Consider the following 22,932-nt stretch of genomic DNA (forward strand, 5'->3'; position numbering starts at 1 on the left):
AAACTAATATAAGGCAGGTGCACAGCTGGTTGGAAGACCATACTCAAAGAGTAGTTATCAATGGTTTGCTGTCAAACTGGGAGAGCGAATCTACTGGGGTTCTGCAGGGGTCAGTCTTGGTCCAAATACTATTCAATATTTTCATTAAAAAACTTGAATAATGGAGTGGAGAATATGCTTATAAAATTTGAGGAGGACACAAAGTTCGGAGGGGTTGTAAGCACTCTAGAAGACAGGATTAGAATTTAAAATGAGCTTGACAAATGAGAGAATTGATCAGAATTCAACAAGATGAAACTCGTAAAAGATAAGTACAAAGTACTACATCTAGGAAGGGGAAAAAACCAAATGCACAACTACAAAATGGGGAGTAGCTGGCTAGGCAGCAGTACTGCTGAAAAGGGGTTATTGTGGATCACAGGTTGAATAGATGAGTTAACAATGTGATGCAGTTGAGAAAAAAGATATATATTTTGAGATGTATTAACAGAAGTGTCATATGGAAGACATGGAAGGTAATGATTTCACTCTCCTTGGCACTGGTGGGGCCTGGAATACTGTGCCTATTCTGTGTGCCATACTCTAGGAAAGGGTGAGGAAAAACTGGAGAGAATCCAGAGAAGAGCAAAAAAAATTATTGATAAATATAGAAAACTTGACCTTCGAGGAAAGGTTAAAAAACTGGGCATGTTTAGTCTCAGGATGACATGACGGGGGACCTAACTGTCTTCAAACATATTAAGGACTTTTATAAAGAGGACAGTGATCAATTGTTCTCCATGTCTACTGAAGGTAGGACAAGAAGTAATGGGCTCAATCTGCAGCCTGAGAGATGTAGGTTAGATACTAGGAAAAGCTTTCTAACTATAAGGGTAGTTAAGTGCTGGAATAGGCTTCCAAGGGAGGTTGTGGAATCCCCGTCATTGGAGATTTTTAAGAAAAGGTTAGACACACACCTGTCAGGGATATTCTAGGTTCACTTGTTCCTGCCTCAGCACAGGGGGCTGGACTTGATGACCTCTCAAGATCCTTCCAGCCCTACATTTCAGTGATTCTATGAATGGGGATATTTCATTTGTTTGGCTTCCAAAGTGAGAAGTGCAGTTACTGCTGTTAGCCTGTTGTCTCCTTCTCTGGAGGGGGCCCCACCAATGGTTATTTTTGTAAGTCTCTCTTTTGTAGTAAACACACTTTAATAAAAGAAAAAGAGCCCCTCAGAATTCATTTTTGTTACATGTTTAGTCTTCAAACACCACCTGCAGATTTGTCGGTCATTTCACAATGAACGGAGGGGCTGGAGAAACATGCCCCAAGAGGCTGAAGTCGTATCTGTATATCCCATAAAAGGTACAGCACAGGCAGCAGCGGTGCAAGCTTCCCCCTACCCCAACCCAGAGAGCATGAAAGGAGGTCACTGCCCAGGGCCCGCTTGTTCATTTGCCTCTCAGTCTCCTTTGGTGACTGCCTCTGCTCTCAGGGTATAGCTACACTGCAGCCAGAGGTGTGACTGCAGCACTTGTACACATACCTGAGGCAGCTTTGACCTAGGTAGCTTGAACAACAATATTTGTGAAGGCATGGCCGCACATTCAGTACAAGCCCACCCAGGACTCCAGGTATGTACCTGAGTGACTAGCCTGAGCTGCCACGCATGCTGCTGCAGATTCATTCCTATTGCTTTTCAAGCTAGCTAGGGTATATCTACACACGGCACAGTCACACCTTTGACCGGGGTGCTGAAACAATTTGTATAGTGGGGGTTCTGAGAGCCATTGAACCAACCTGTAAACCCTGTATAGGATGGAAACCACTTCAAACCAGGGGGTGCAGCACAACCCCCAGCACCCCTACTTCCAGCACCTATGGAAAAGTTATTTACTTGTTCCCATAATATAAGAACTAGGGGCCACCAAATGAAATTAATGGGCAGCAGGTTTAACACAAATAAAAGGAAGTTCTTCTTCACTCAGCGCACAGTCAACCTGTGGAACTCATTGCCTGAGGAGGTTGTGAAGGCTAGGACTACAACAGGGTTTAAAAGTGAACTGTATAAATTTGTGGAGGTTAAGTCCATTAATGGCTATTAGCCAGGATGGGTAAGGAATGGTGTCCCTAGCCTCTGTCTGCCAGAGGGTGGAGATGGCTGGCAGGAGAGAGATCACTTGATCATTACCTGTTAGGTTCATTCCCTCTGGGGCACCTGGTATTGGCCACTGTCGGCAAGCAGGATATTGGGCTGGATGGACCTTTGGTCTGACCCAGTATGGCCATTCTTATGTTCTTATGCCTTTGACTGCAATACCATAATCCCCGAAGCACCAGTTGCTATGGTGGCTTCCGGCAATCTGGACACCTAGCCCCTAGCAGCTGGGTTGAGATCCACCAGATCATTTTGCACTGAACACAAAGCAGACGGTAAAAGGACATTCATTCATGACTGACCTCACGCTAGGCAGAACTGCTGGAGGGGAGCGGGCACCTTGGTCCATGCCCACCACCAGTAGACATGGGGCTGAACTGGAGCCATTGCTCTAGAGATGGCAGGATTCTACAGTCCACTCCCCTGCTGGGCAGATTTGCTCAGCTAATGGCCGTCTGTGATGGATTCATTTAACCTTGGTAGGCTTATGCTGAGATCGTTTTAGGGCCCCAAATCTCAGAGGCTCTTGTTTGCACAGCCGCTTCAGTCAGCTCTTTAATCTTTCCCCAGCCTTTTCATTTCAACCTCGTTTAAATATCTGGGCTACACGTTAAAGCTTTAGTGAGTAACTGGAAGAAAGGGAGGGAAAAGATTAGACAAAGGCTAAGAGAAGAGCTTTGATTTGGAGTAGTGGGGGAAATGGGGGAGAGCATGCGTGGGAGTGGGGTTAAGAGAGAGCTGGGATGTGGGCATAGCTCCGTGTAAGCCAGTGTTCCATGTCTGCCTGCCCTCTTTGGACACACACGCCAGTGTCCCGTGTGCACACCTGGGCTCTGCACGTGCTAGTGTTACACACAAACAGATTCTGGGGATGCCACAGCTTCTTGTGCAGCAGTGTTCTGTGTGCACCAATGGTATATCATTGTTCTCAGTCCTGCCCGGCTCAGAGCGCCCATGAGCTGCACAAAGCCTGCACACTCTACATGCTCCCAGGCAGAATGGGCACCAGTTCTCTGTCCATGCCTCTATTCTGCACACCCAGGATCTGACCACTGTGCATATGATCCGTGTGCCCAAGTGCCTAGGCTAGGTGATCCTCCACAATGACACCGGAGAGGCTCTGTTGAGTGGCCCGGCTGCCCGACATCCTGGCTCAAACTGTCTCCATCTTTTTGGTTTTTAAAAGACATTTTGTTGGCTAATTCTAACTTGAATTCCTTGGCTGAGCTGCTCTCTCCCCTTTGTCATTTCCTAGCAGCCAAGGCCCTAGAGACATGTAGCGCCTGGTCAGTTAGTGCAGGGAAGGGGTGACTGGCACACACAGAACTACAGCTTATCAGCATCAGTGCCTACGGCTGGCAAGGCTGCTGCAGGGGCAGCAGGAACTGCTGAACTTCTCACTAACCCTCTTATAACCCTCCCCTGGAGAGCTTCCTTCCCAGTGTAGCTCACTCCCCAGGGTTTATTCTGGCCCCGAAGGCCCAAGTTTAGCCACAGTTTTACCCATGCTCTGGGGTCATTTACACACTCCAGCTGCTACGTAAGAATTTCCCTGCAGTCCTCTCACCTCTACGGCATGTGTCTGAATCCAGCTCTGGACAGCGGCAATCAAAAATTACCACCACTGGCAGCTGCTTGGCGTCCACTGTATGAAATGAGTTGATGGGTCCCAGTCCAGGTCATCATGGACAAGTGTCCACATCAGAAAAATACCCCTCCCGCAATGTTACCCAAACTGAATGATCCCCTTTGCTGGCCTGGTCCAAGAGGCCAAGGCTGAACAGGCCATAAAGGTTCGATTCCACTCCTACATTGGTGAGGTGTGAAGGGGAAGCTTGCGCTACCCCTGTCCAAGCTGTGCCTGTCCTGTGGAGAGAGGATTGGAGTCTCTAGTGTTACCTACATCACCCTGAATTCAACACAGCCCATGTTTTTAGTTCATTCTGGCCCATTAAAATGGTAGGCGCTCTGGAGAGAGCCTTGTGCTACCAATATACAGAAACACAGGCAGAACTGGGCAATATTTCACCTCAAGTCCTGTTGCTCCCAAAACACAGTTCCCATGAGTACTCGAGCCACAGGGGAATCTCCATATGCTGCACAGTGGTAGGACTTCTAGCCTCGTTGTAGGCTGCAGCCCTAGCTCCAGAGGACACCAACTCATCCAGTGTCTCTGCTCCTCAGCCCTTCCTTTCTTTTGTTACAGCTGCTGCCCAGGAAGCCAGGAGAGAAAGAGAGGAGAGGAACCTACCTCCAAAAATGTAGAAGAGTGAAGGTCGTGGGGAATGGTGTCCTCCAACCACCCCCAATGTCTCCTCTACGAGGCAAGATTAGAGTGAACCCAACAGAGAACCACAGGGGTGAGGGTGACTGACATTACAGAAAGGTTACCTGTGGTCGTGGGTGTCCGGTGACCAGACACTGCAAGACCAGCGTGTCGCTCTCCCGGATAGTGTACACTCGTTCACTGATATTATCTTCCTTCACAACACAGGCCTGCCCAGCATGGATGATCTGGGCCTGAGCTGGAGCTGGGAAAGAGAGAACTAATTAGAAAAAGGAATGCCAGCAAAGTATAGGTGGAATCCAAGTCCTCACAAAGCTGTTGGACTTGCCACACCTCGCCCCAGGAGCAACGCAACCTCTGCTGGGCTGCAGAAGGTGAAAGCAAGACTGGAGAGGCAAGCGCATCATTGCTCTGAAAACTGGGGTATTTCCTCCCTCCCCTGGCAACAGTGAATTTAATCTAGGGGAAGAAACTAGGATTAGCAGCTCTGGAGACTGAAGACTAGAGTACACTGCCCCTCTCCGAGAGATAATGTAAGCTAGGGATCCATAGGAACCAGGAACTTCTGAACTATATTCCTAGCTCTGAGAAGGAGCGTTGTCTGGGACTGGCTGTGTGACCTGGTCAAATCAGGAGCGCTCTGTGCCTGTAGAAGAGGGATTATGATTGTGATTTACCTTGCAGTGAGGTTATGGGAGTTAATCAGCCAGTCACTCCAAAGGGCTCTGCATTGCTGTATAAGCACTGGCTATTAGTACTTATCCCCAGAACAGGTTACAGCACAGGCCACAGTAGGTACAAGTCTCCCCCATGCTGTCCCATCAACATGCCTTAGCCCTGTTCTAGAGGGATCCTCCTCTAGGGGTGAGAGAGGACTTCATTTTTTGTGGCTCCTTAAATCCTTGAGATTTCTGCTGAGACTCCAACAAGGGCCAATTAGTGACAACACTAGGAACTGAACCGAGACCACCAACGCTTTTCATGGAGGCCAATGCAGCAGCATCTGAAAGGAAAGATTTTTGGTCCCCAACCCCCCACAAAGAGGGAAGTGAAGGTGAAAGGTTCCATATCCTATTACCAATTCCTTAAGCAAACCAATGCCTCACCCCAAACCCTAACAGTCAGTCCTGATCAACAAGAACAGGAGCCATTTCTACAAGTAGTAAGGGGGAATATATAAAAAATCTGGCTTGAGAGGACCTGCATCAACAACCATCCGGTCCACATGCTGAGAGCGCTCATGATCACTGCAGCAGCTGGGGAGTGTTGTATGTGACTGTGCGCATGCCCATTGGATACCAGTGCTTGGCCAGAGAGAAAACTGCAGCCTAACTTTAAGGCATAGATAAACCTGCAGATGTTACTAGTTCAGTGGGGCATGTCTCCTTCCTGCTGCAGCACTTCCCTGTGAATTCAGCCCCAATAATTCAATACAGGACAACTTTGAGAGGGAAACAAAGAAAGGGCTTAAAGCAAAGAATTTTATAAAAACTCTCCAAACCAAGCACAGGGTTTGCAAGGAAACCCCGTTACACAGGCAGAGTTAAATACCAGCTTTGGCACAAAGTTTGCTGAGGTGCAGGGACTTTTTGAGTAAGCCACAGATCCCGTCACCATGCAACCACCAGGGTTGAAAAATCAAAATATTTTTAGCCAGTGCGAAATGAAAGCACTGCTTTGTGCAGCTGTAAACAGCCAGCTCCGTATTCACTAGCAGCAGAGGCCCAGGCCAGGTTGGGCTTGGACAGTGGAAAAGCGGGGTTGCAGTTGTGTTACTGAGACCAAAGTTGATGTAAGTTGGGGCAGCTCCATTGCCTTTACCCGAACTACGCTAATTTATAATAGCGGAGCTCTCACCCCCAACTGGGAAGGAGGGTTGCATTTCAATGATTGGCTACCGTGTTCCAACAGGTGACCATTTATAAAACACATCAAAGGTGAAGACTGCAGTGCTGGAATGGGTCTGCATGCTGGGTGATCATGCCCCCTCTATCATCTTCTCTCCTCTCTCAGTCCAGTTCAATGGCAATTTATTTGCAGGATCATCAGATAAGTATTGTCCAATCAACTGTGAGCTAATAGAATCAATGCATTTATTGGAATAATATTACAGCAAATATATGGACACTCATCTCTGCCGCTCCTTCCCCCTCCTACCTATAGCGTCTGGAGAGATCTCCTGGGATAGCTCTCACAAGAGTCTTATCATTAAAAACTAAAACACTGAAACCAGGATACAAAGCTACATTGATATGACTGAGCAGATGAGAGACTTGCCTTTCCTGAAAGGATGTGGGATTATTATTCGCTAACCATGTCGGGAGAGGGGAGAAAGTGGAAGCACTTTAAAAAACAGAAAGGGCTTGGTATCTGTAAGGGTAAGCTAGCACTATGGCTAGTGAGGGGTAAGAAAAGGTGGTGCAATCTTCTCACACACAGCTCTGCCGTGTCCCCTCAGTGCTGACCAGAAGTCCTTTGCTCTGCTATTCCAGTCCTGGGCCCCCATCCCCAGCTCCAGACGTGCCAGGGCACCTCAATCCTGCCTCTACAGCACCGACTATCAGTCACACTGATTGTGCCCAATTCTGGATTCGGGAGGAATCTCCACTGCTGATTAAAACAGAGACACCCCTCCAGCCCCAATCTCATCCCGAGTTCTCTCCTTGAAGCTGGGCTGCCTGCATTCCCACAGACTCTTCCCGTCTCGGAGCTCTTTAGCTTGTGGTAACAGCTCAGCTTCTGTCTTGTTAACTTAAATGTTTCCCTAAATTCCTCTGTGCACCCTGCTTACTGTATAGTCCAGCTCGCTTTAGATCTTCTAATTTCTGTGGCTGTCTTCTCTTTGGTTAATGCCCACTGAAGTCTCCGCTTTTTTTGCTCCTCTCTGATTAACCATTTCCCTCCTGCCAGCCCTATCTCCAAGACAGCCTCCATGGGCTAGTCTACGTGGGGAATTTTATCAGCACAGTTATACCGGTATAACTTCCCATGTGGAAACACTTACTCTGGAATAAAAGTGCCTTTTTCAGGTTAGTTTATGTTGCTCTGGAAGTGATATAAGATAAATTAGAAAAAAGCACTCATTCTGGAACAGAGTGCCCACGGGGGAGTTATACTGGTAACTACAGTGATAAAATTATGCTGGTACATTTCCATGTATACACGGTCCCTAAGACATGTTCCCTGTCCTCTGTCACTTCACAGAGCTCTCTCTAGTCCAGTGGGTTTCCATAGAGCTCAGAAGCAAGACTATATTTTTAGCTTTATTGGTAAGAATCAGTAACTTGGTTGAGCCAAGGGGTGCTGGAGCAGGGGGCCATGGTTCTCCCACTTTTTACCAGCCATAAGGACGAAACACGGGGGGGAAAGAGGGGCAGGGTCTCAGGGAGAAGGGGCAGCATGGGAGGGGCACTGTTGAGCACCAGTGCACCCCCCGCCCCCGCACGGTTAGGAAGCTTCTGCTGCCCCTGGTTGAGCCTCTTTGCAGCAGGACCCCTTCCCCTGATCACAGAGAGGGGCCCTTGGGAGAGTGAACCACTGCTGCTGATAAACCCTGGTCCAAACAAAGCAGTAGACTCTCTCCTGCAGTAACAGCACTGAGTCTCCAGCAACAACAACAGTCATTTCATCTGTCCTCTAAACCCAGTTTGAGCCCAGGTCTCTAAAAGGAGAGTTCAGAAAACCAGCTGTACCATCTGCAGATGGCTTGTGAAAGCACTTGGCTACCACATAATGGGAATCTGATCAGAGAAAAAACTTTGCCATCAGTTATGTCTTGACTTCAGTGAGACAGCAGGGAGATAGCCAAGGACAAACTCTACTCTCAGTGTTTTGCAGGAAAGATATCCTAGTGGTTAAATCACAGAATTAGAAGCTGTGAGATCTGGGTTCTGATCTCAACTCTGCTGGGATGTGCTGTATGGTCTTGGGAAAGTCACTTTGTCCCTCTGTAAAATGGTCTGATGAGGATTTGCAAGGTGCACACATGGAAGGAATATTATTATTTCACATCATCCTGGGTCCCATGGGGTTTTTAGCACACAGAAAGGTTACAGGTCCCCAGTACAGTAGACAGGAATACCTCCCTCCTCAGGTGGTGGGACTGCATCTGTCACAATAAACAAGCTTTGTGGAAGCCACTTTCTCCTGTGAGGAACAGGAAGATCAGACTGTGAGGCAAGGGGGCTGGTGCTTGGGACTGAAGCAGTCATCCCTGTGAGAGTCCCATAAAGTATGAGCCCTGGGGAGACACAATCTATTTTGGTGGATTTCCCTAAACCTGGATGCCTCTCTGAGTGTGCAAAATGCAAAGAACCACATGAGGCAGAAAAGGAAGCGCTCCAATGTGTGCTGGAGGCGGGGGCAGGATTGTGTCCCTAGTCTTTTCTCCAAGGCTTTCAGTCTACTTTTCAATGACCGAAGCAAAGCACATCCTAATATTTCCCACTCTTGAAAGGCCTGGCCCACAGGGCGCTTGGCCTCTGCACTGAGATTTCAAACTAGCCTTTCACTTGATATATTTACACATTAAAGTGAAAGGAAATTCGAGAGGATAAAATAACTTTATGCCAGTGCAATGTACTGTACAATGTTATCACCATAATGTGGGAAGTTTATGAGACACCTGCTCTTTAGAGGTCAATTGTGTTAATAATAAGTAGCAGAGGAGAGAGAAATGGTCTTGTGGGGAAGGCAGCAGCCTGGGACTCAGGAGATCTGGGTCCCGTTCTCTGCTCTGCCACACTACTTGTGTAACTTTGGGCAAGGGATTTAATCTCTCAGTGCCCTGGTTCCCCAGCTATAAAAAGGGGATGACATTGCTTCCTTATTTCACAGAGGGGGTTGTGGGGATCAATCCATTTATGTTTACGAGGCTCAGATAGTACAATGATGGAGGCAACAGAGTAGTGAGGGCTGGGGCAGCAGAAGAAAGACACCCAGGGTGCACTCAAGGCCATGTACTACTCAGACCATACAATTTAATGGGAAGAACGCCACACTTCCTCATATTAGGTCAACATTTTCCCTCCAGACTCTATTTCATGACAGGGCCCTAAAACCAACCTGGAGGAGAGAACCTACTGGGTCAGCTGGCTGGGGTCCGGACACTGAAGAGGCTGAAGTTTTATCCAAGATCCTCATCTTGTACCAGACAAGTGAGTGGGGCCCCACAGCTTAAGCTCCAAAGAGAAATCGGAGCTGGGTCCAAGCCCAGCAGTTCTGTCAGCTGTACCAAAAGGAAGCCTCCCCCGGCAGGAGCTTCTTTGAGCTGGGAGTCTTCTCCCGCTGGGCTGAGTTTATAACAATGCCAGCACAGCCTGCCAGGAGATGACTCTCAGCTAAGACCTGCTCAGAATGGCTCCTACTGGTTTGGCCCAAGGCAGTTCAGTGCAGTGTCGGCTTGGAGTCAGCTCCCTTGGGGCTGAGTTTGTCAGGTCTGCTGTGCTCTGAGCGAGGCTTACGTTATAAGCTGTTCTTCACAGATTTTACACAAAATCCCCTCAGGCTCTTAGTTACATCAGCCAGGTGAGCAAATGTGACCTGTCCTTTTGTTTTCTCGTCTCCATGGGCTATTGTTGGGTGCACTTCCCTCTGCAGTCTGCTCCCCAGCCCAGATATTCAATATTCTTGTTCTAAAAAGGATAGAAAAATCCATACAAGCAGCCTTAGGCTCAGGAGCAAGCCTAACAGCAGCAAACCTGCATCCATTCACCCTGGATAGCCGTTCAGGCCAGAGAAAATGGATAGGTTACACACTCCATTGTCTCTGAGTAGGAGACCACAAGTGTCATCAGCTCAGCTCCTCCGCAGCACACCGTCCACTCCTAAACACAGATCCCAGGAAAGATCTGAGGGTGCTTCACATGGGGACTGGGGGGACAACTCATCCTTACACACTGTGCTGCCCTGCCCCCACCTTCGCTGTACCTGTCCTGGGGTTACCTCCTTGGATAAAGAACTTCAGCCCCCAAAGCTGTTAATTCAGCACCAAAAATCCACACGTCAGGTACAGCTTCCAGTCCCGTCCCCCTCTGGTGTGAAGTGGGTTGTTTTGCTCCTCCCTGCTGCCCCCTGTAGACTAGAGCCTCCTGCTCCTCATTGACACAGTTCTTCAGAACTACTCAAGACACCAGTTTTGCCAGTCACATGACTCTCTATGTATCCTGTGCGATTATAAAGCATCCTCTTTTGCAAGTAGGTCAAACTATGAAGGCAGAGCCCTTTCCCTGCCTTGTTGATCTGTCTGGGTCAATCTCCCTGGAGTTAAAGCAAACACGGGAGTGGGGAGAGGGCAGTGTTGAACACTCACTTCTACTCTGATTGGCACCATCTGCTCAAGCCCTGAAGAGCCAGGCAGCTGGCTGCCAATCATATTCTCTCACATCTACTGTCTCGCACAAGAGGCAGCTAGTGGACGAGCTTTGCAGTTGGTGCCAAGAAAGAAGCAGAAAAATCCTAAAACATGTTGCATCAAATGGAGGGTGTAGAGGTTTATTGGAATTAACTTATAAATCATTCCATTTTCCTTGCTGAGATAGTATTGTGATCAGCTACCCAGAGTCTAAGTATCACCATCCTCTCCGGGATGGAATCACAACTGCTCCACTGTGTGTCATAAGCCTTATACTGCTAACAGCTAAGGAAGATTCTCAAGTGGTATGAGCCTCTGCTTTGGCAGCAATAGACAGAGTCTTACCCCAATTTTGCCACAGAGTTCAGAGCAACCACAGAGACCTTTGCACACATGGCACAGTGACATACACAAAGACCTAGGTAACATGCTGTGGTGTTACTGTGGCTTTGATTGTATCTAATTAAAGGGTCTGGGAGAGGACAGTGGGAAAAGGCTGTTGGTTTTAGGTTAGACTGATACACACAGAGCATCTTAATTCAACTCAATCTATGTTAATTATGTATCTAATAAAGGTTTGTTAAATTACTAGCTATGCATTATTATTATTACCAATAAGAAGACTAGTGGATTACTTGAACATAAAACAATACATGGTAACAGGAGTGAAGGAAATGATAAAAAACTGGAAGAAATTTTAAAAAACGGAGGTAAGAGTTACTCAGAACTGAAAACAAATTTGAACGAAATAAGATGGATCAATTAAGAGTTCTCACATTTCTCAAAATGTCAAGAAACGCTGCAGAAAAATTGGAAAAGGTTTACACAAGAATTTGATTTATTTTTGAGGGCATCCGGATCTACTCATAAGGAAGATGAACAAAAGATTGCCATCTTTTTGACTATTGCAGGTACAAAAGCAATTTCATTATCTAATTCATTTGAGCTTAACGTTAGAAAATGAGCCAACTAGGAGTTTGTTTTAAAAATATTTGAGGAATACTGTTTACCAAAAAGAAATGAAACATTTGAAAGATTTCAGTTTCACTCAAGGAATCAAAGGGAGGAAGAGACTTTTGAATAATTTTTAAACAGATCTAAAGATAAGAAGTAATTTTCAGAATCCGAATCAATGATAAGGAATCAAATGATGATGGGTATAAAAAGGTATCTGTGTAACAAAAGAGACTGTTAGAGTCAGATCTAAATCTAGAAAAAAGCAGCGAGAATTTGCCAAACTGCTGAACTTAATTAACGATTGCAGATTTTAGAAAGAAAACAAATTGATGTGAATATAGACTTGTTAAGGAAAAGGAAACAAACAAGTCTATAGCGTGTTAAAGTTAAAACATATGAGCATATGAAAGAATGTTCTAGATGTGGAAGGAGGCACTAACCTAGACAATGTCCAGCATATGGTCAGACCTGTCATAGCTGCAAGAAACAGAATAATTTCACAGAAGTTTGTAAACAGAGAAGTCTGAAAAGATATAGATATTTACATTTAGTTCAAAATTAAAAAAAGTGTCAGAGAAGACATCAAGTAAGGAATACAGAACTAACATTACAAATGAAGAAAACTGGTTTCTGGGTATTTTGAAACCAAGTCACTCTATAAATTACAAGGAGAATTGGGCACTTACACCATCTTCTAATGGAATATTTATTTTGTATGCAATAGATACAGGTGCACAAGCTACTGTAATTTCAGAAGAAATTATAGGAGGTCTAAAGTAAAACCTGTAGAAAGAACAAATACATATTAATTTACAATCTTTCAGTGGTGAAAAAAAATCAAGTTATGGGTATTAGTGAATTACAGGCCTTAGTTAAAGGCAATTGAGAAAACATAAGATCTGTAGTAGTTAAGGGACAAGATATTTCTAGAAACACAGTTCTCTCTAGATCTAACTGGTAGAATTCAGACTATTCAAAATTCTGAAACACTGGAAATTGAACATCAGTTTACAGAACTATGTTTTGAAATTGGTAAATTGAATACAGTGTATAAAATAGAGTTAAATGAAACAAAAAAAACAGTTATACATGCAACTAGAAAAATATCCTTAGCTTTAAGAAGTAGGGTACAAAAGGAATTGGAAAGGTCAGGTAATTTAGATATAATTAAAAGAATGGAAGAGCCAACTGAGTGGGTGAATTCATTAGTAACAGTAGAAAAGAAAGATGGATACTTACATTTATATTTAGATCCAGAAGACTTAACTAAGTATGCTAAAGGGAACATTTTAAAATACCTACCAGGAAGAAATATTTGGACAAGTGTAAGAAGCAAAATACTTTTCTTTTTTAGATGCTTCAAATGGATTTTGGCAAATATCACGGAGCAAGAAAGCCAATTGCTATGTACATTTAACACACCTTTTTGGACATTACTGTTTTAAAAGATTACCTTCTGGCTTATGTTCAGCTCCAGACATATTTCATAGAGCAATAAAAAGATTTTTGAAAACATAGGTAGCACACAAGGGTACATAGAGGACATAAGAATATGGGGAAGAACTTTAAAAGAGCACGATAGAAGATTAACTAAAGCATTATCTAGAGCAAAAGAAGCAGGATTGAAGCTTAACAAAAATAAATGTAAATTTAGAGTGCAAGAATAAATGCTTCTAGAAGACACACTGACTCATAATTCATAAAGATTCATAAAGAATACAAGCCATTGATAATATCAAAATATAGATGTGCCCAGTCTAAACAACCTATGACATTTATTCAAGAAAACTTAAGACCCTGGTCTAAAGTAGATTTAGATCTATTTGAATATAAAGGATATGCATACAGTATAGCTCGATTATTTTTCACATTTTCCTGAAATATCTACACTAAAAAACACATGTGCCAAATAAGTCATTAATAAAATTAAAATCAATTTTTGCAATGCATGGCATTCCCAATAGGGCAATAACTGAAAATTGATCTCAATTTCACAGTCAAGAGTTTAAAAGTTTTGCATAGCATATATTTCAGACATATTACATCCAGTCCACATTACCCACAATATAATGGACAAGTTGAAAATGGTGTTAAAATAATAAAAAGATTACTAACAAAAGCTGAAGAAATCAAAACTGATTTATGTTAAATTATAGAACACTGCCATTATGACAAGGTTTAGCACCTACACAGTTGTTACGTAACAGGAAATGTAGAAACAGATTACCTATGCTTTTTCAAAAAGGATATAAGGAAAGGAATAAGTATAAATATTAGTCAAGTTTGTATCAAAAGAATGATTACGATAGAGGATCACATAAACTACCTTATTTGAAACCAAATGATTGAGCAGATATCTAGAATGGTAGAAATTGGGCTCAGAAAGCCACTGTAACAAAAGAGGTCGCACCTCAATCTTATGATGTCATGACTAGTAATGGCCAAGCGTATAGATGAAATTGGAGACATTTGCAATTGTTACCTGCAAGATCAGACTTGGCTGAAGGAAAAAATGATATAGGGCAGCAACAAGAGCAGCAAGAACATGAAAATGACATCATTCCTCTAAGTAATAAGAGCCAGCGAAGATAGAAGTTAGATGGCCATTGGCTCAAGGGAGACCTGATAAATGACCTCTAGAAAGCAGTTAAGATCATTCTGATATACACATTCAAACAAATTTGTGCTAAAAAAATTTAAAAGACAGGAGATGTGGTGGTACTCTGGCTTTAATAAAGTGAATAGAAACACCACACAGGGTTTGCGCTAATATGGTAGGAAATGCAAGCATTTCAGCATAGCAAGCAGAGACGAACATGGAGCAGGGGCGTCTAGCACAAAGGGACAGTTTTGTATAGTCATGAAAATGCACCTTCAAGATGAAGCCCTGGATAAAACTTGCTCTGGGAAGGGATGGCAAATGCTGTGAAGGAAGGTTTGGGGTTTTTCGGGTGGAGGGGCAGTGGGGGGGACCAGGGAGGCATTCTCTCATTATTCAGCAGGTGTCATTGATTAAGCGATTAATGATAGAAACCAGAGGCTCCACTGAAACTTTAAACAAAACAAATCAGGCTGGCTCCTTCCCCGGAAGGCCAGAAAGCTGGGCACAATATCGATAGAGCATTTGCAAAGGAAAATTCACTCCGACTTGAGGCTGATTATGGAAATAATAATACACTATCAGTGTCCATTAACGCTGTCATGAGTGCTGCAAATCAATAGCATATTAATGGCTGGAGAAAGACAGGGCTGTGTCTGTCAGAATTAACTCTGCAACACAAATAGAAGAAAGGGCGGAGGCAGCCGATGATATCTAATTGAAGCCAGGTGGCGGATGTCTTCATGTCATCTTTTAATGGAGGAGTCTGATTGGTCAGCACTACCACCACTGCCTCGTGAACAAGTCCTGGGTGCCTGGTGCCTCCTCTGCAGCTCTGCTCCAGTGACACCCTTAGGAGGAGATCCCTGCCAAACCAGACAGTGAGTTAAATCCTAATGGGGGTGTGACATTGCACTCCATATGTTTATGGAAATATGCTCCATGTTTGTCTCTGCTTGCTATCCTGAAATACTTGCATTTCCTACCATATTAGCGCAAATCCTGTGTGTTGTTTCTATTCACTTTATTAAAGCCAGAGTACCACCACATCTCCTGTCTTTTAAATTTTTTTAGCACAAATTTATTTGAATGTGTATATCAGAATGATCTTAACTGCTTTCTAGAGGTCATTTATCAGGTCTCCCTTGAGCCAATGAGTGTAAATATAATGTAATTGGAATATGCTTTATGCAAAAGGCCTCTTGTAAGGTATCATTACAAAGCTTATAATCTACCGAGTGTGTTCATCCTATTTGTATGAATGTATCATTCTTGTATCTGAAGCTAGAAATATGAACTATTACTCTGAAGTCCTATTGTAACTATGCAAAGTGTGGGCCATTAATGGTGATTTAGAATCTTGATGGCTCCCATTAATCAGGACAATGGGTTGCAAATGGCTCTGTTTACTTGTAAGCCTTCCTGTGTTCATGTGAGTCAGGCCAGAAAGAATGGAGGCTTGGGGTCTCACAGGACATGTGATCGTGTCACGTGGTACTGGAATCCATCTTAAACCTGGTGCTTTTCCATTTATAAGGATGGGTGGAGATCCAGAGAGATAAAAGATTCCCGCTTTGTGCCAAAGCTATAAAAGGGGGTGGAACAGAACAAAGGGGGTTGCCAGTCATGAGAAATCTTCTAGTTACCACCTGAGCTGGAACAAACAAGAACTGTACCTGGGGAAAGGATTGGGCCCAGACTAAGGAGGAGTCTAGTCTGTGAAAGAAGCTTATTGGAACATCTCTGAGGGTGAGATTTACCTGTATTCCATTTCTTAAATGTATTAGGCTTAGACTGGCGTGTTTTGTTTTATTTTGCTTGGTAACTTACTTTGTTCTGTGTGTTATTACTTAAAACCACTTCAATCCTACTTTTTATACTTAATAAAATCACTTTTGTTTATTAATTAACCCAGACAAAGTGATTAATACCTGGGGGAGTAAACAGCTGTGAATATCTCTCTATCTCTCTATTTATAGAGAGATATTGCTCTCTATAAATATATCAGAGGGATAAATACCAGAGAGGGAGAGGAATTATTTAAACTCAATACCAATGTGGACACAAGAACAAATGGATATAAACTGGCCACTAGGAAATTTAGATTAGAAATTAGACGAAGGTTTCTAACCATCAGAGGAGTGAAGTTTTGGAATAGCCTTCCGAGGGAAGTAGTGGGGGCAAAAGATCTATCTTGCTTTAAGATTAAACTCGATAAGTTTATGGAGGAGATGGTATGATGGGATAACATGGTTTTGGTAATTAAATATTCATGGTAAATAGGCCCAATGGCCTGTGATGGGTTTTTAGATGGGGTAAGATCCAAGTTACCCGGGAAAGAATTTTCTGTAGTATCTGGCTGATGAATCTTGCCCATATGCTCAGGGTTTAGCTGATCGCCATATTTGGGGTCGGGAAGGAATTTTCCTCCAGGGCAGATTGGAAGGCCCTGGAGGTTTTTCGCCTTCCTCTGTAGCATGGGGCACGGGTCACTTGCTGGAGGATTCTCTGCTCCTTGAGGTCTTCAAACTACAATTTGAGGACTTCAATAGCACAGATATAGGTGTGAGGTCTTTTTTAGGAGTGGTGGGTGAAATTCTGTGGCCTGCATTGTGCAGGAGGTCAGACTAGATGATCATAATGGTCCCTTCTGACCTAAATATCTATGAATCTATGAATCTATGAATCAGTGTTCTAGAGGGTGGAAAATTTATGAGTTTACCCTGTATAAGCTTTATAGAGAGTAAAACGGATTTATTTGGGGTTTGGATCCCACAGGGAGCTGGGTGTCTAGGTGCTGGAGATGGGTGACCTGCTGAGCAGTTTCTGGTTAAAGGCTGCAGGTTTGGGGTCATGAACCAGACCTGGGTCTGTGTTGCAGCAGGCTAGCATGTCTGGCTCAACAAGGCAGGGTTCTGCAGTCCCAAGCTGGCAGGGCAAATGGGCTCAGAGGTCATTCCAGCATGTCAGGTGACAGCCTCAAGAGGGTCTCTGTGTCCGAACCCATCACAGGGGGTTTTCAGAGTCCCAGCCAGGAGTAGCCTTGAGTTGAGGCAGTTGGGTACTTCTGAGTCTAGTTGGTGTCAGACCCTTAACACCAAGAGAGCTGGGTTACTCAGGAAGGGGGTGGAGGGGAAGAGGCTCACTAACCAGATGCCAAGAGGGGGAGTTCTGGAGATATAAGAGTTGCAGGGTCTTCATGCTCCCTCCCACTCCACCCACTCATTGCCCTGGACCTTCTTTCACATCTCCCCTCTGCCTGGAAAACCACTGCCTCTGGGGGGCCTAGTGACCTTGCTCTCCTCTGTGTAAAGTGTGCCGCAGCAGCTGACAGACTTGCAAATAAAATTTCTCCTGGGTCACTGAGGAGCACATTTCAGACTTGCCTGGGGGAAAACTTCCTCTGATTGGCCACTTTCCATCCACCAGAGGTGTAAACAGCCAACCAGAGCTGCTGAAAGAAGCAGGCAATGTTTTCTACTCCTCCCCTCAGGAACTGCTCTCAGGACAGAGGGAGGAGGGAACAGAAAGAATCCAGCTACTTAGAGAAGCTCCGTGTCCTCCTCCCCTTCTATGCGCAACAGGGACCATTCCTCTGCTCTCCTCCCTGCAACACCCAGGCTGGCAAGGGGCAGGGCGGGGCTGCCACCTGGACAGTTTTTGTCCTGGCTTGGCAGTCGCTGGCAAAAATATTTCATGCGTCAAGTTCTTCCCCACTTGGGACCAACCTTCCCTGAAATTTGTGTGCACATGCAGCGATCTTGTAACTGCCCTGCAGCTGGCACCTGCTGTGCACACCAGACCCTCAACCCATTGAAACCATGGTGGCTCCTCTCAGCACTGAGGGCCAGGAAGTGGGATAGACACGAGGCTCACCAGCGGGGAGGGGTGAGAAGGAGGGTGGGGGAGGCAGGGGTTCATGACTGGGGGTGGGGGGAGGGAAGAGAATCAGCTGTAGTTAGCACCGGGACCCTTTCTGTGGGTGGGTGGGTGGGTGAGTAGCCAGTGGCTGTTTTTTTTCCCTGCATCTCAGAGGTGGACAACCCTAGCAGAAGGGGTAAAGAGCCCCTGGAGCTGCTCTCCTGTCTTGGAGACAGGGAGAAAGACCCCCCCCATTGCAGCCTCCCCATCCTGGTAGAGGGGATGAAGAGCCCCTGGAATTGCAAGAGGAGCAGAGGTGAGGCTGGGGATGGGGGGGGGGGTGTGGAACAGATGTGGAGGGGCAGCATTGATGCGGAAGAGAACAGATCAGGGCTGGGGGGACAGGCAGATGTGGTGTCACTCGTTTCTGTAGAAAATGAGAGACCCTCCACTTTTTCCACTTCTTTAAGCACTGACCAAGCCACTCCCCTAAACTCCTTTTAACTACCCTTCCAGCACTACCCTGACTCTGCTGCTCTGCACAGCTGGCTCCACACAGGAGAGGATCACAAAACAAAGCCACCATGATGCTAATCTAACATGATAACGCTAAGGATTGCAACCCAAAGAGTGTGCAAAACAAAGCCAAGCTCTGCTGAGCACATCTCTTTTCCCAGCGTGCCAGCCATCTTTTCCCACCCTGAACCCCAAGTGCTCGTACCAGCTTTGCTCATTGGATTGTCTGCTTATATTCAATTACAAATACAGTACTTTGGGGGCAGGGAACTTGCTTTACTTCATCTGGAAAGTGCCAGATGCCTCTGTGGCATTTACATAAATATACAGGAATCATTCCACCCACCACAGAAACTTAGCTATCGCGGAGGTGCACAAAGCAACATCTGCCTGACACTCCAGAACACTACACAACAAGTGAAGAATATTGTTTCTGATGGAAACTGCACGGAGGAATTTCAGGGATGTAGGATGGAATCACCCAGGAGGCAAGCTAGCCACTTATAATATGGGCTCTTTAAGACTCAGAAGTGGTCAGAACCTTAGCTTTACATCTCCAAGCAATGGCACCTCCAGCAAAACATTGCCCCAGCAGCATGCGGGGAGAACCCTCCGCTGAAACACCAGTGACTCTTCCGGCAACATTGCTCTTTTTTAAAAACAAACAAAGCAAACAAACAGAAAAAAAAAACCAGCAGGAGTCACAGAACATATCACCCAGAGAGTGTGACCCAGAAGGCTTGGCTTGGTTTTGGGGCAACGGCATTAGATTCGTTTTACAAGGAAGGATATTGTGGGCTTCAATGAAACATTTAACTGTCCAAGCAGGACCATCCCTTCCCTTTGGCCTGCAGCAGCTCAATATTTATATCCCTAGTGCAATTCTCTAGGTGGGGAAAATGACTTGCTTTCGCTTGCATTAAGTACGGTTTGTAGAGGTTAGCTATATTCGGATCCTATTATGCAGCCACATTATACTCAGACTCCAAACAATGAGAGGAAAAGAAGAATGTCTCCTCCTCTGAGCCCAGCCATGGAAAGGATTCAATCCTCCTTCACTACCTGGGCCTTGCTTCCCTGCCTGCAAAAGCAAAGCTTTGCCGTATCCCTGTATCTCGCTGTAGCATCCACAAAGTAAAAGGGATGCAGCAGATGATATGCTGTGGCCCAGTTGGGTTCCACTCCAGCTGCAATTACAAACCAATTTTTTTAACTTTTAAAAACATTTCAATTAGATGCAGCACTGGTGAAGGGTTGGAGCCAGCACAGACAGTGGAGCACTCCCTTACTCATCCATCCATTTTACTTATAGAATCATAGAATATCAGGGTTGGAAGGGACCTCAGGAGGTCATCTAGTCCAAGCCCCTGCTCAAAGCAGGACCAATCCCCAACTAAATCATCCCAGCCAGGGCTATGTCAAGCCTGACCTTAACTTCTAAGGAGCTTCATCCTCTGCAGGAATCTCCTCTAGCAAGGAAAGGGGAGTCCAGCCTCCATGTCCTATTCAATCCTTAGCTTCTCTATGGAGACTGCCAATGTGGCGGGGAGGGATTAATGCTAGTAGTGATGGTGGTTAGTGATGAGCACCAGTGCCCACTAGGAGCTGGGCTGAGACCCGACAATTCATTTCACACAGGCACCTCCATACAAGCACCAAATGATAACAGTCAGAAAACCTCTCAAAGATCCTTCATTTCATGAGCCATCCTGCTCTTAGGCTGCTGTCTGCATCTCAACATACTGCCATTGTATCCCATGGCAAGCAAGCAGGTCCATTCTGCTCCCATTGACCACCATGCTGCAAATGATCTGACAGCAACAGTTGTGCCTGGGGAGCCGGAAGGGCTAAACCCACTGGACCTGAACAGGAGTCAGCTAGGAGCCAGCTACTCTGTGCAAATCTCATGCCCTCTGGTTTCCTGTCTTTCTTCTCCTTCCCCTCCCAATGGCGGTGACTGAGACACCCTGCAAGTTTTGAGAGTCAGCCAGGTGCACAGTAACTGGATAATGCAGGTAGTGGAGTTTAATAGATGAATGTCCTAAGAAAAACTGTCACTTGATGCTAATAACCTTTGTAAGAAAGTGTGTTTTGCTCTAACCATCCCAAGGGTTTTACCTCTCTCCTGTCATCCCTGCATTTGAGATCAGCTCACTCCCAAGGTCACTGCTAGCGTCGTTTGTTTTATTTCCTCTCTTCTTTTTTCCCTTTTTTTTTAAAAAAAAAAACAAAAAACCCACACACTTTGGTACAACAACTGCAATGTTTCAACAAAGGCATCTGTGGCTATGGATCCAGAAAGCAGAGCACTTTGAAACTCCGGCTGCTGTTTTATCGCTAGACCATGTAACAGAGATGAAAGGCAAGCTCATACATGCAGCCTTCAGCCCTTCAAAAGGGAAAGGAAAATGTCAATTTGCTAATCATCTGTCGACTGGATTAGCAGCGAAGGTGCATGTGACCTGATCGATGAGGGGGTATGGGCTCCTTTTCATATAAGAAGTCATCAGGCAACAGCTGTGACTTCCAAGTTGGAAAAAAAGGCAGAGAGAGAACAGTACCATACATGGTTTCCTGACAGGCAGCACTGAGAACATTTGGGGACAAGTGCAAACTTTCACCACCACAATCACATGTCCACCCCCAAAACACAGAGACACACAGGTACAGACTCAACTAGCAGGTTTATTTTTAAAAAGAACAAGGTCCAAAATAAAGGAGACCCAAACCATACATTTTGTTTACAAATGAGGAGAGGAGACTTCAAAAAGCAAATCAAGATTTGATGGGTTTCTAAAAGATATGCTCTAGTTCAAACAGAAATTAATTCCGGAAAGCCCTACAGCCTGTGTTATACAGGAGGTCAGACTAGATTATCACAGTGGCCCATCTGGCATTTTAAATCTATGAATTCTCTACACTGAATAGGAATATGAAAGTTTTCATGCAAATCAAGCCACGTCCTTCAAAGTGAGAGATAATAAAGGACCAATCTCTTCCAGCTTGGTGGAGCTTGGGATCCAGAAGAAATGTAAGAAGTGGATAGGAGACGGAAGGAAGGAGAGAAGGAGAAGGGAATTGTCAGAAGAAAGTGAGGGACCTTCTGCAGAGAGAGCTGGAGGACACTCATTTTCCACATCTCCTAGTATATTCAGCGTCCGCTCTAAGACGGTGTGACTGTCTCAGAAGGAGAGGTACAGATAAACGAGGTATGGGAAGGTGGAGACTCCTAGATATTGAACGTGTGCCACACAGGTTCACCTGTAAAGTACAGCTGAAAGGGAAAGATTCAACATGTGGGTCTGTTTACCCACCACTGGACCATACCTTATCTGAAAGTCAGAAGCCATTTAAACCCCTGTAATGGAGGGCAGGGGACAGGGGAGAAGGAGATTCCAACCAGAATATGTTTAAACCCTTCTTTTTTCATCTCACTAGGATCTGAAATAGCTGGAACCAAAAATGTTCCCTTAAATTCAAGTATTTCCAATCGGGGTTTTCTGCTGCAGAACAGTATGCGGCAGGGACAGAGCATTTCACTCTGTCCGGCGCGGTCTTTACAGAGGATCTAAGCACACTGATACCTAGGTCTGAATTCAGCCCAGGTCAATAGTGACTGAATTGTTGCTATCTGAGTGTTTTGCGGCTTGCGTGAGGGAAGCTGGTTGATCTCAAACCAGCTCCCAGGGGACTGGTGTTCACATCACAAACCCAACACAACTGGCATTAACCAGTCCTCTTGCTGGCAGCACTAGCGGAAAAGTGAAGAATGGAGTCAGCGAAAGAGACTGAACTCCCCTCTGACATCTAGACACTGTCCCTTCAGGGCAGGATTGCAGAGGCACATTTAGGGATGGTGCAGGGAAAGCCTGCTCTGCCTCTGCCCATGCTTTACCCATTCTATGGAAACAGAATGATCTATCTACTCAGACAGCCTCTGTGCCTGTACTATCCGAGCACCTCACAAAACCTGGATGCATTTATCCTGAGATTGCTGCTGTCAGGTTGGGAAGTATCACCACCACCACCCTTTGCCAGATGGGGAAACTGTGGTACAAAGAGATTAAATGATTTGCACAAGGTCACACTGAAAGTTTATGACAGAGCAGGGAATTGAATACACCTCTCCCAATTCCAGTCCAATGTTTTAATGGCAAAACCTGCCTTAAGTCTCCAAGGCTGTTTAATCCAGCACTAAACTCAGTCACAAACAGAAAAAT

General features: G+C 45.2%; 1 protein-coding gene across 8 annotated transcripts in view; it reads right to left on the bottom strand.

Annotated features, from left to right (window-relative positions):
- Positions 1-22,932, bottom strand: part of MDGA1 (MAM domain containing glycosylphosphatidylinositol anchor 1) — a 197,178-nt gene that overhangs the window by 126,796 nt on the left and 47,450 nt on the right. For 7 of the 8 annotated variants that reach the window (XM_073338541.1, XM_073338545.1, XM_073338539.1 and 4 more), the window contains exon 2: positions 4,532-4,671. The exons of the other annotated variant lie outside the window; for it this stretch is intronic. In XM_073338541.1, coding sequence (XP_073194642.1) covers positions 4,532-4,671 — 140 coding nt within the window. The remainder of the gene's footprint in view (positions 1-4,531; positions 4,672-22,932) is intronic. 8 annotated transcript variants of the gene reach the window in all.

This window comes from Lepidochelys kempii, chromosome 3 (assembly GCF_965140265.1).
Source record: "Lepidochelys kempii isolate rLepKem1 chromosome 3, rLepKem1.hap2, whole genome shotgun sequence".
NCBI classification, from domain to species: domain Eukaryota; kingdom Metazoa; phylum Chordata; order Testudines; family Cheloniidae; genus Lepidochelys; species Lepidochelys kempii.